Below are 13433 nucleotides of genomic sequence, written 5' to 3' on the forward strand. Positions count from 1 at the left end.
ACGAATGCCAGCAAATTAGGTAAATAGATTGCACTTTATTAGAAATCTTTCAGGGCCTTCCATAGTTTCACTGACAGTGAGCTTCTGTCAGTAAGGACCCACTTAAGCAATGCTCATCAGATTTGTTGATAATGTGGGATTTATTTATAAATCACTGGAATACAATGAAAATGTATCTCCCTCACTGTCTCTCTCCTCCATTAATATATTTTATATATACTTCCTGTATGAAGTAGTGTCTATTATATGTTTTGTCTTTTATATATTTCCATATAAAAGTTTAAAACAATTGGATTTTAACATCTGTATAGTGTCTGAAAGCATTATAAGAAGTGCACATGTGGTTAAGCCAATAAATTCTGGTCCCTTTGGATTTCATTTGTCTGTCTTACTGGAACAGGATGTTTTTATTTAAATCAAATCCCACAAATTAGACATTCTTACAAGAGAACATGTCTGATTATTTTCTTATTACAGTTTGCTAATAACTTTTCCAAAGCCTGCCTTGTCGTAGTATATAAAAATTGCTACAAATATGGTATCTAATTCTGGTTAGTAGGTGGACAGACTTGCCGTATGAAGTATTCTTTAAAGAAAAAAATGTACAAAAAAATTAAAACTGTCTTTTATATATTAAGGAGATAATAAGCTTTCATTTTATTTCTTAAAGGTAGCACTGTATTTTGAAAGAGAAAAACTAGCAAAGCTTATCACTTTGTGCAATGGGTCTCAATTAATGAGATGTCAATAATGCCAACGAGAAAGCAAAAAAGGGAGGAGAATGGGCTACTTACTATGAGTTACTCATTTAGCATGAGTAGTGCTATGCAGATAGTTGCTCAAAATTGCATTCTGCAATGTACATTTGAAATGAATACTTCCGCTTTAGCTCGTATAATAGTTAATGGAAATCTGGTAGACTTTTAAACATTAGAAGGGGATTGCATGCCATTGTTTCCACAAGTGGTGTTCATAGTGGTACTGCATGTTTGAGTAACATCAAAGTGATCCAAGTGTGGTTCCCTGCATAGAAAAAATACCTACTTAAAAGTGTCTGGGAGAATGATTTGGATTTAAAAATAAAAATTCGAGTATCACAATTCAAGTAGTCCATAGTAGGTATTAAAAACACCTACCCTGGGTAGAAGACTACTTTCACCAATTCGTTTAAATTAAAATAAATAAATATATCCCTACACTAAAATGATTTCATGCAGTTGCATCCATGTCAGGCTGCTTTAATGAGTAGCAGGGCTGTGTTTTATTCCTAGACAAGCTAAGCCTGCACACAAATTTTGTATATAAATCTACACTTATTGAATTTTAATTCCTGAGTTGGATCTGTGGGTGAAATACAGGTGCCAGCAGGAGCTATTCTGCCAAGGATTAGATTTAGACCAGGGAGCTTTGCATCGACAAGATAAAGGCTGTAATTACCATTAAAAACTGCACAAATAAAGGCAGTTAATAAACATGTGTGTTGTGTGCAGGCAAGTTGGTTGCATTCCCTTTTATGATTCCCAGAGAGCATATTTGTGATTGAACATAATGGTTTATAATGCCATTGGCTTGTTTGTCACAGAAGGGCAGCCCCCCCCCATCTTTTCTCCATTAGGTGTCTCAAATAGCTGCTGCTTTTTCTCCTGACTTCCCCCTCTGCTTCTGACTTGCGTTGGAAAATATAACACCACACAGCAAAAAAAAAGTATGTTCAAATTATTTGGCTTTAATGGTTCTTAATTCCTTAAGTCCTAGCTTGAGTGCATCATTGCATTCTTCCATTTTATTAGCATACTCCACTATGTAGAATATGGTGGGTCTTGCTTTTGAGTGCATAGGATTGGGCTGCATGCCTAAAATTCCAACTATGTGTGTTCCTATTTATTACATTCACACCCTCCTTTTCAATATACTCTCAAAAGAAATCATAATAACTTACTGGTAGTGAATGCAGAACAGGGAATCCAAAAAAGATCAAAGAATTAGGCTTGGAGTGGAGGAGGCAGTTCTCAAGTTAGCCACATAGCAAGGTGTTCAGTGCTTGAAAGATGGTTTGGAAATGGATCAGTATGCCTTGGAAATGCTTTTGACAGTGGTGGTAGAACCTAGCCATCATAACTAGTAGCCATTTACAGTATAGTCTTTTGCTCTATTAACTTGTCTAATCCTTGTTTAAAGTCATACAAGTTGGTGGCCATCACAAGCTCTTGTAACTAGCTTCTCTTAGTAGCTTGAAAAATAATTTACTAGAATGCCTAGAGGCTGGCATCAAGGAAAGGTACTACCTTGTAGAAGGGTACTAATAAATTACGTTCTACCATGCAAACAAGGGATGGAGCAATCTGTGCCTCCACTGCCAGCAGGATCACCCCCTGCTCATGTATTGCTACCAGACAAAGAGTTAAGTACAAGGTTGATATAAGTTTTGATAGTAAGAACAGCAGTAATGGAAGAGAATGAGGGCAGCAAGAGATGAATGCGTATGTTACGCACTTTGGCATGAAATTTAGAGAATTAAGCTTGAGCCTTCATGGAGGTCTTTGAGATTTTGGGACCTGGCGTATGTTTATATATGAATACAAATATCTGGAACCAAACATAAATGTGTGTAATTATATACAAAGAATGGGGATTTTTATTCCACCAAATACACCTCCCTACTCTTTCCTGCCAAAAGGAAAATATGGATATGCAGACAGAGTATTCCCCAAACTTTCAATTCAAACTGCTAAAATAAAACTACAAGGGCTGTTAATCCTTCCGCTTGCGGGTATAGACTTGTATCAACAACTGTGGTCAAGAGACATTTCAGCAGCTTTGTGGTAGATTTTGCAAAATTAGGTTCCTGCTGATGGTTTTATGACTTCTTCTTAAGTATCCAGCCTAGACTACTGAAGATGGTTTGGATGGGCCATTAGTTATTTAAAGGATGGTAAATTTTTAAGTTCATAATTTAGTTTTATGGACGTTTGTGTTAGATGGTACAAGAGAAGGCAGCAAAATGTGCCAAAATGTGTTCATACCTTCCAAACTTATTTAAACATTTATATTTTCTTTACCTTGCTCCCCAGATATAAAAGCTTACATATCAATAATTTAAAATTTAAAAAGACAACCCCTGCCTTCAAGCTCACAGTTTAAAAGTCATTGCACAAAAGGAAAAAGGGGGATGGGGAGGTAGGACAAGACAAAAAACCTCTAGTCCATGGAATGTGTCTTAATGTTAGGAATGTCTAACTGGGAAGGTTTGTTCTGTCACCCTGTGTTTCCTCTACTACTACCAGGGTTACTAGATACTGTTAATAGAGATTAGGCACAAATCTGGCGAGTCACACCTTCAATAGTATAGGTCCCTCTTCAGCCTTCTTCTCCCTTTCCTGATCCTTCCTCATTGCCAATGCAAATGAGAATTTTATTGGTTTCTTCAAGGCTCCTCCTCTTACCAACAATACAAAACTCTAGCTGTTTTCTACTCATTCTTCATCAATACTTCATCAAGCCCTGACTAAGCCTTCACCTATGTCTTGAAGGTGCAAGATCCCCCAATTAGCAGAACCATATGCTGCAAAGTTTTGCTAAGATGTACCCACTCAGATTACAAGTAAGGAATAGCATGTTTGAATACTCTCACATATAAAAAGCCTTCTCCATACAGAACACTTGCAAGTTAGGAACACAATTGCTTTTTAAGTTCAGTTGTAGTGGAGCAATGGAGACAAGTTTTTCCTACTGTCTGGTGATGGGCAATGGTCTTTTTTATAGTAAACTTAAAACCATTTGCTTTTTAGGGGCTACCCCATATTTACTTCAAAAATTTGCTTTGCATAGGTAAATACCACAGAGTGCGCAACATTTTCAAAAGTAGGGGGTCTGTGGCTTGGCTTTTGAAAAATAGGGGGGTCCTCAGTAATTAGCTAATTGGGAACCACTGCTCTAAATGGATGAACACAGTGGCTTGCTTCTGTTTATACTCAGGCTTCTCCTTTCATGGAGTCATGACCCAATAAGTTCCCAAGCATTGAGGCATAAGCTGCTTCTCCTGCACATTGTCTCAGCCAGAGGCCTCTCCACCTTCACTAATTTGGCATGGAGGGGTGTTGGGGTATCTGACTGTCTGTGTAGGCAGGAGCCTGGCAATGGGGAAGGGGTTGTCTTCAACGTCTGGGGCTAGTGATAACCAATGATCTTGGATGAGGGCCCTGGTGCCATTGTCAGGGGGCAGGTTGGTATTGGCATTGTTGTGGGTTCACAACAAGCATATCTTGCTGGAGAGTGATTTTGAAAGGACAGCTCGTTTATTACAGAAGATTGAAGGCCTTATGGGATGAAAACAATGTATAATTCTCATAAATCCTGCCAGATGTCAACAAGGAATAATGTGTCAAGCAACAAAGCATTGAGGATTGTTATGAGGGAGGCCAGTATGGGCATTGGCTTAAAGTGGTTGCCAGTGTCATCTTGATTCTAAAAGCAGGAAAGGGGGGGGGGGCTTGTAGTTTACTGTATAGCAAAAATGCAAAATATTTCCGTGAATGTCTGTCACCTGGTTGGTCTCTTTACATGCTAGTTCCTAACGCTTGGGAGCTGTTGCTAGTTTGGGGAGTTTGATCCCATGATGTAAAGTTGTTTACTATGTTTTAATCCACAGGAAAAGGTAAAGGTAAAGGGACCCCTGACTATTAGGTCCAGTCGTGGCTGACTCTGGGGTTGCGGCGCTCATCTCGCTTTATTGGCCGAGGGAGCCGGCGTACAGCTTCCGGGTCATGTGGCTAGCATGACTAAGCCGCTTCTGGCAAACCAGAGCAGCGCATGGAAATGCCGTTTACCTTCCCGCCGGAGCGGTACCTATTTATCTACTTTCACTTTGACGTGCTTTCAAACTGCTAGGTTGGCAGGAGCAGGGACTGAGCAACGGGAGCTCACCCCGTCGCGGGGATTCGAACCGCCGACCTTCTGATCAGCAAGTCCTAGGCTCTGTGGTTTAACCCACAGTGCCACCTGGGTCCCAGGAAATCCATCACTAAATAATTGGATTTGGTTAACAACATATCTGAGATGCTATTTTCTTTCCATCCAGAGACCCCAGCTCTCCTTTCCTTCACTGAAGCAGAAATGGGAAGAATATCGGCTCCAGTGTTTGGAGTATCTCCATGAAACACCCCCTCTTATGGCAGGTAAGGCTGCTCAGCACAAATGGCACTCACAAAGAGCATCCTAACTGCATACTGCTACAGTTCTCATAGGCCATAATGTGTTTTCCATCATCTCCCCTTCCTATTAGTTTCTGCAACCTGGTCTGCAGTGTCCTGAAGGGCCAAGTTCCTAACAATGGAAGAAAATTAATTTTGCTAAGTTATAGAGTGTGAGCCTCACCCAGCTAGAAGAGAAGGACTGTAGTTCAGTTGTAGAGCTTGCTTTGCATACAAAAGGTTCCATGTTCCATCCCTGTTATCTTCAGCTGGTAGTGGAACAGATGTCTTTCTGAACCTTGGAGACTCACTGTTGGTCTAAGTGAACAGTACTGAGCTACATGGGTCAATAGTCTGATTAAAATTAGGGGATGTTGTGTGGGATGTGGGAGGGAGTCAGAAACAAAAACCATAGTGGGCATCAAGTGCATGCCCCCCGTCCCATATTTGACAGACTAATTGTGGAGTGGCTCCACCTAGGCATGTACTCGTAACTTTTGCTGCTGGGTGCTCCAGTGCAGTGTGTGCCATAATTATTATGGGGGTGCCGGTCCATGTACAAGGGGGGAATTCCCCTACCTCACATTACAATGTTCAGTAAGCTGTCCCCCCCTTTTTGCTATCTGCATTCAGAAGGGAAATTATTGTGTTTTAAGACATTTTATATATATTTTTTAAAAAACACACATCTTGGTATTGTATTAATTAAAGGCATTTAGGATAGCTTACATTAAAAGTTTAATGTTCAAATATTAAACATATATATTACTGTAAGTATACAGTATCAGTGCATCATAGTGGTAGGAGTAATTTAGTCAGCTAAAATTACTTGGTAAAACAAATATGTATTAACAGGCTTTCTAAAACTGGACTTGGCAGGTGTCTATCAGAAAAGGGTTCCAGATTGGGACACTCTTGCTGAATATATACCCGTTCCACTATAATAACCTTGATGAAATAAGGCAGATGGAAGAAGGCTGTATTGGATTATTTTACATGTGTGTATGCTCATACCAGGAGGAGGCAGCCTAAGAGCCAAATTAGGCAAGATTGATTGTATGTTTTTTAAATTTTATTTTACAAATTATTTTCATCATGCCCTTGCTTTATCACTTACATATCACAAAATGTTGGGTTGTTTTGACTGTATGACGGTATCAAAACCTGTACCAATCAACTGAATGAAAACACAACCTACTGTAACAAGTTCAGGTTTCTGGTCATTTGGTTCCTAGTAATTTGAAAAAGAAAGCCTGCAGCATTAAAATGTTCTGGTCCCAACCCACTGGAATGGATAAGACTCGATCTGTACCCCCCATATATATAACAAAGCATTAGATTTTTCCATTGCTTCTTCTTAGAATTGCCCTGTAACATTAGAGAACGACACTCGCTGGTAGCAATAATAGTAAGAAGGTATTAATCTCTCTTTGCTCTGCTAGGCAGCCAACACTACACTCCTAGGCTGATGGTTTAATAAATCTGAAACTGAGCCTTTAGCGTGTTGAATAAGCTATAATGCTGATTGGTGGGCTTTTGTGTGAGTATTTCAGCAATGTGTCAGTGTGTATAGTGTGGAATTAAGAGCATGACAGCAGATCATTTGTATTGAGAAAAATACATAAGGTATGTTGAGTTATTGAACTAGCAAATGCAATGCCAGAGACATGTGTTGCAAACCAGACAAAGCAGGATATCTGGTACCAGGATAATACCTTCAATGGCAGCTGCTCCTCTTCCATAGGCTACAGTGATAATCTTATCAATTCAAGACCAAGTCGCGGGTCAGCTGAGACAGGTGAAGAACCACTGAGGTCATACTTAGCTATTTAGCAAGTAGAATTGGAGCTGATGGTGAAGTACAATCACCTTATGGCAGGGATTCAATGAGGAAAGCGACAAGGACCCAAGAAATGAGCTGAGGACACATGACACAGCTGCCTTGCTGAAGCTAAGTAGATTTGGGTCTGGTCAGTATCTTGATGGGAGACCACCTAGGAACCCCATGAGTTTCAAGATAGAAGATAAAGGGGATAGAAGTATATTGAATTAATAAACAGAATGGCAAGAACTTCACTAACAAATGCTGTGAATTGTTTGTGCAGTCTGTATTGAGTCATGCTATTAACTTACAGTTGTAGCTGTCTAGCAGCTTGAAGTAAATTGTAAAGATAGAATGGTTATTTTCCCTACCTCCTTCCCCCCCCCAATGTTTGTGTCTATGTGTTGTGGGGTGTTATTAGGGAACGCGCTGTCATTATTACAACACTCGGTTCTGGATTGGGTTTCTGTTCAGTCTTAGTTGCTGAACAGGGCTGTAGAAGCATTGCGGCTGATGATTGGCGTAAGACACAAATAATGGATTTAGATCTCTCTTTTTTTGGGTGGGGGTACCTATCTAATATTAAATCCTCCCAACCTGGACTCTTGCAATGCAACCTCATAAAGCTGCTTCTTCATTTTCTTCCAATTTCTCTCCAAATATTCTCTATCTGTAGAAGGCAAGTTCTGCAACAGGACATTTGATGAATATGCATGCTGGCCTGATGGTCTGCCTGGCACCTACGTGAACATGAGCTGCCCTTGGTATCTTCCATCACCTAGCCCAGGTAAGTATGTTTTCCTATCTTTGAAGAACATCCGGTATACACAATTTCTCTCCCACCAGCCTGCTAATTTTATTTATATGTTTGTTGCGTGTATATTCTGCCACTCCTTTAAGGAACTCAAGGTGGAAGACATGATTCTCACTTCCCATATTATCCTCAAAAACAGGTAGGTTGGGCCAAGAGAGAGCCCAAGGTCACCCACTGAGCCCCATGGTCAAGGGGAGACTTGAATATTGCACTTCTTGGTTGTGGTTCGACACTCTTAGCTACTAACGTGCAAAATTTGCTAAAGGCAAGCTCAAGTTCATCTGGAACTCTGCATGTGCCCAGAAGCTATGTCTGACTTCTCTCTGAACAATGAGTGCAAGCATCACTGTGGTATAACAGTAAAAGCATGTGCAGTGTAAAGCCAACTTGATCATGGAAATATAAGTGGCAAGCAATAGGGCCTTGCAAGCCAGAAACATGAGCAGGTCTGCATGAACCTAATTAATCACACCCACACTCACACACAACAACTCCTTTTTGTAGTTACCCCTTAGGTGCTGGGTCATGTAGGGTGGGAAATACGTTGGGACTTGGTGTTACTTGAGCAAAGAGGTAATTGACGTATGGACTGGTTCAGGACTGTCGGTTTTAATTCCAAAGATCCCTTCAGTATAAATGGTTTTAATTCCAAAGATCCCTTCAGTATAAATGTGGGGTGGGGTGGGGTGGGCACTATGCTGAGTATGGGTGGGAAAGAAATTTCTTTCTTGAAGTCCTTTTTTCTGACATACCTCTCTCTCTCTTGCATGAGTATTCATATTGTATTATGTTTGGTTGCTAGCTACTGTTATCTTAGGGTCATCTGAAAATTGAATTTACAAGCTCTTTATCGGTTTCTCAATCATTAATAAACATATACATTATTTACAGCTACTTAAAAATTTGCTTGTATTAATGTGCAAAATTGTTGACTTCCCAATTAATTGATATAAGAGCCCATCAAACATTCTATAACTCCTTTCAATAATTCTTTTCCCCCTTTATCTAATAACCTACATGCAGGATTAAATGCCTTCCCTTCAGCAAACCTATTTATTTTCCAACTTAGGACTTGGTGGCAGTCATTTGGCTGCTAACAGCACTAAAAATCATCACTGCAGGAGAGAGCCAAGATTTACCATAATCCTGTACCTCAATAAATTACCAGAATGTGCTGCATCTTTCATGTACTTTTGCAAATAAGCAAAAGCTGAATTATCCTGGGGTAGAGTACAATTTTCACTTAAAACACATTAACATTTGGATCTCTTCAGAAATTTTCATCAAAGGATTGCAAACCACTTTGGAAACAAATTAAGCTTTATAATCCTCTCATTCCTGTTGCTATAGTATATCCTCATTTTTCTTTGTTGTCCCAATAGACTTAATGATGGGCTGTGGCAATCCTTGGTCTCCTCCATTATAAATGGATGTGTAGTGTTGTGTGTGTGTGTGTGTGTGTGTGTGTGTGTGCTGTTAATCTCGTCATACTTTTACTTTAAAGTGGATTACTACAGTGCAGTCTATGTGGGGCTGCCCTTGGGTTTATAAACACCAGCAGGTGCAGAATGCTGATCAGGGGCATCTTGCTGACAACACGTGAGACTATTGTTGAAATATCTGCACCAGCTGCCCATCCACTACCAAGTCAGGTTCAAGTGTTTTAATTTACAAAGCCCTGAACAACATAGGTAGAGGGTACCTCAGGGACTGCTTGAACCCTTATATTCCAGCCCAGCCACTGAGATAATCTGCAGCGGCATTGATGATCATTCCCCAAGTTGGCGAGACTCATTTGATAACTACAAGAACCCAAGTCTTTTGTGTCACTGGCTCTGTATTAGGAGAGGGGTAGTACATCAGGTGGGAGAAACGTCACATTCCTTATGGGGTAGCTTGTCCACCTTTGATCTCCACCCTGTACTCAGCTCCCATGTGTGGCTCCTAGAAGCTATCAGCATGCAACAGTGGCCACCCCCTAGGAAACAGCTTTAACTGGCTAGCTAAACCAGGTGAGTCTAGCTGATAGGTCTCAAATCCTCAGTGAGTTAGGGACTTTCCCTGCATGTGAACACATGCTCTTGTGGATTGAGCGGACGAGACCAATTGTGTGTCAAGGCCCCCAAGCCAGCCCCTGTTAGAATAAAAATTCACACTGACACAGATTTTTGGTTTAAGGTTAATGGGCAAAAATTTAGGCCACAACTTTATTCATTACAGCAAATGTGAGCGGTATTGGCTTAGGTATTGACAAAGGACTATATTGGACTCCTGCCCCCTTTGCAGGAAGTCAGTAATGGTAAACCACTAAAAGAGGAAGCTACATTGGGGAAACCCGCCTGTAGCTCTCCTTGGTGTTCCCAGAGCCCTGGCATGGCCCTAGCCCCTCAAGTGGACTTCGGACAGGATCCAGGCCCCGGATTCCTTCAACAGAATACCCTTGGTCAATGGAGGGGCAGGTGATGGCCGACCTCCCCTCCCCCACAAGTCAATGAGCCAATGCCTAACCGCCAAACCTTACAAAGTTGTGACGATTGCTAAGAGGTAGGCGAAAACCAAGTGGCCAGGGCCAATCTGCCAAATGGAAAAATTCCTACCTGGCCCCTGTTCCAAGAGAGAAGTGGGCAGATGGGACTCACCAACCTAGAAAGGTAGCCCATCTAGGAGAAGGAAAACTCTGATCCTAAACCTATGCTGCCTTGCATAATAGTTTTGGGAAAAGAAAAGGTTAAGGAGTAAACCCTGCACAAATCCAGAGTGTATTCCCTAAGACAGTTGGATGGCACCTTGCATGCCTGCTTCCGGCAACTCCTGCAGCCAAGCTGGTGCCCAACACATTGCTTTCCTTTCCTTTGGACCGCGCCAGTGAGGCCAAGAGTCTTGTCATCTGAGCAGCCCAGGATCTCCATACACACTGCCCAGGCTTGTACCCTAGAGAGATCACTTTGATGCTGCTAATTGCAGTGGTTTGACTTCACCCCTGAAGGCACTCTCCATTGTCCCCTGAGACAGACAGATGTCAACAAGGGATTCAGCAGGCACCTTCTATCCCAACTTTTCAAGGCCTGCTGAAAACTTGTGTATCCCATCAGACTTATACAAACAATTAAGAATATATCTTTCCATAATAGTGAATTTATTTCTGATTTTAACTTTTTATATAGTTTTATTGTATAGCTTTATGTGTAATTATTGTAAATGCTCTGATTTTTAAAATAAATAAATAACAGTATATGAATATTGTTATAAATAAAAAAATGAATAAACTTAACTTCCCAAAACCTCACCACAGCAGCAATGTGATGGGTCTTCCTCCTTGGGCCTTCATTATGTACTAAAACCTAATCAGCATATGGGAAAAAATCTTTTTGAGTTTCCTTTGCTAATCTGGACATTAAATCCTTTTCCAGAAATTATGTAACCAGATAAACTAGGTTAGGTTTTTCATTAAGTGAGGGTGCATAATGGATTCCCTTTTAGACAGAACTCTTACTAAAACTGTTGTAAATAAGAATTTGTTTAAGTTAGCAAAAGTCAGGCCATTTCACGTAGCCCAAGATGGCAGCAGCTGCATAATTCTAAAGCCACCTACTTCTCTTATTTCTGCCTTTATGTAGAATAATAGTGCAAAGAGAGAGCTAATGGTTCTGCCACTCCTTAAAATTTTATTAATTAATTAATCAATACCCTGCCTTTTTTCCTGACAAGGATTCAAGGCAGCTTATAGATAAAAACTGTAGAGTCTTCTCTTCAAGTATTTTGGCCAATTAGAGCTGGCCAAAAATGAATACATGTACTAAAGCTTCATAGCTGAACTTCTGTCAAGTATCAAGATTATTAGCATCTAAACCGGTAATTTTATGAGGGCAAGCAGACCTAGGAAGACTTGAACTCTGAAAATGTGTAACAAACCATTAATTGCCTATGTGTAACAAAGGCATAAAAAATAAATTTACCATGATGCATACTTTGTGAGGACTGGCTACTTTTGTCGACTTTGGCTCCCAGCACCTGAGTTTTCCTTTGTCAAGTGGAGCCCAACTAAGACTGTCAATTTGGGCAAAGAACCTGTAGTCAAAATTAGTCAGGAGTCTCACAGTTCTTTAAGGGGTGAAAGTCATGAACTATTTCATGTTGTATTCATCAGCTTTCATTGTCCATGCAGATGAAGAGGTTTCTAGCTCTCTCAGATTAGAGTTTAGTTACTGCTATCACTATTGGTAATCATGCAACATGATCACTTGCTTTTAGAAAGAACAGAAATCTGTGTAGTTATTACTGGTGGTTAATTTAGTGGGCCTAGACATCTGGCAGCAGGAGCGAAGCCTGTCTTGCATGGCCCACTGGTGAGCGCTTGGCTTTAGAGAGTTTTACGATGTGGGCATTTACCTTATTTGCACTGCCCATATTCATATTTGCTGTGAACGAGAACATTCGCGTTGTTTTTCCTGAATCACAGATTTTGTTCACCCTCAATGTACTTCACACTCCAAGATAGAAACTACAGGACACCCCTGCCTCCCCTCCCGCCCCCCAAAATGAGATTTGCTGGCAGATGACACATCAAGCTTGGCAGAAACTCCAGGAAGAGGACAGTGAGATGAAAATTTATTTTTCCGTATTGTAGCCAAGCGAGAGTATCATTTGCTTTTTCATCTCTTCAGGGGATTGGTTTTTGCAGGCTTTTGTTCTCCCTACAACCCCCTTTTGTCCTTAAATAATAGCTGCCTTGCTCTCCCGCTCCTTTTTTTAAAAATGAAGATCTCTATGAAGCCTATAAACAGCTTTTAATTTCTTAGAGATAACGTCCAACCTTATCAATATCCAGGATACTTTCATTTCTGCTCTTCCTCGAGTGAGTAGGAAGAATACTCAGGGGCTCACTTTTTCAGGTCTTTTTAGGTGGGGGATTTTTCCTGAGCTAAATGTAAAAAACTTGCCCGGTGGTAAATTTACCTTCCTTTTTTCAACCATGCTGAGGCAATTTCTGGCATTCAGTGGAATCACTGCAACTGCAAAGGAGCATATTGTGTCCTCAGGAAAATAGAGCTTTCTCTTTTAGAGAGGGTATCTATCTCTTGTTACTGTCACTGGGAATGTAATCTCATTTTTGTTACCGTTTTATAATTTAAGCCCTGCTGCCAATAACACTGTGTAGACCAAGAAAGCTTGGAGTTGCTACGGTAATCCATTTTACATTTTATGACTCCTTCAGGGTCCTAATATTTATTGTCTAATGGCCCTAAATCCTCTTAAATAGAAAATCTTCCAGGGACGCAAGTTCCAAACAAGAGTTATAGGTGCAGTAACCACATTTGTTTTTCTTATGCCCTCTGGAGTACACAGGGTTTTGCTGCAGACTGGTGCAGCATAGTTATGCCTCAGGAGCACTGATACGATATGTCCATATGGCTTGGTCATAAGAGCCAGGGGCAAGAATGTGTTGCTTCAAACTATAGCCTTACTTCTGAACAAAATGCATGGCAGGTCAAGGCTTTACTAGATGTACAGGATGCAAGTAGCGCAGTTGTTTCAACTGGGTGTTTAGTGAAGCATTCCTGCAGTACAAAGATAATTTTGATTCTAACCCATTTAATTATATTTTTTT

The 13433-nt window shown here is 40.6% G+C and overlaps 1 protein-coding gene across 3 annotated transcripts in view; it reads left to right on the plus strand.

Annotated features, from left to right (window-relative positions):
• The window catches only part of GLP1R (glucagon like peptide 1 receptor), a 102653-nt gene that overhangs the window by 36434 nt on the left and 52786 nt on the right, over window positions 1-13433 (plus strand). For 2 of the 3 annotated variants that reach the window (XM_083604555.1, XM_083604556.1), the window contains exons 2-3: window positions 5078-5174; window positions 7688-7798. In XM_083604555.1, coding sequence (XP_083460681.1) covers window positions 5078-5174; window positions 7688-7798 — 208 coding nt within the window. Of the gene's footprint in view, window positions 1-5077; window positions 5175-7687; window positions 7799-12365; window positions 12421-13433 lie in introns of those variants that run through there. The other variant, XM_083604558.1, reaches the window with a different exon arrangement.

Source organism: Podarcis filfolensis (genome assembly GCF_964270895.1).
Source record: "Podarcis filfolensis genome assembly, chromosome: 3".
In the NCBI taxonomy this organism is placed as follows: Eukaryota; Metazoa; Chordata; class Lepidosauria; order Squamata; family Lacertidae; genus Podarcis; species Podarcis filfolensis.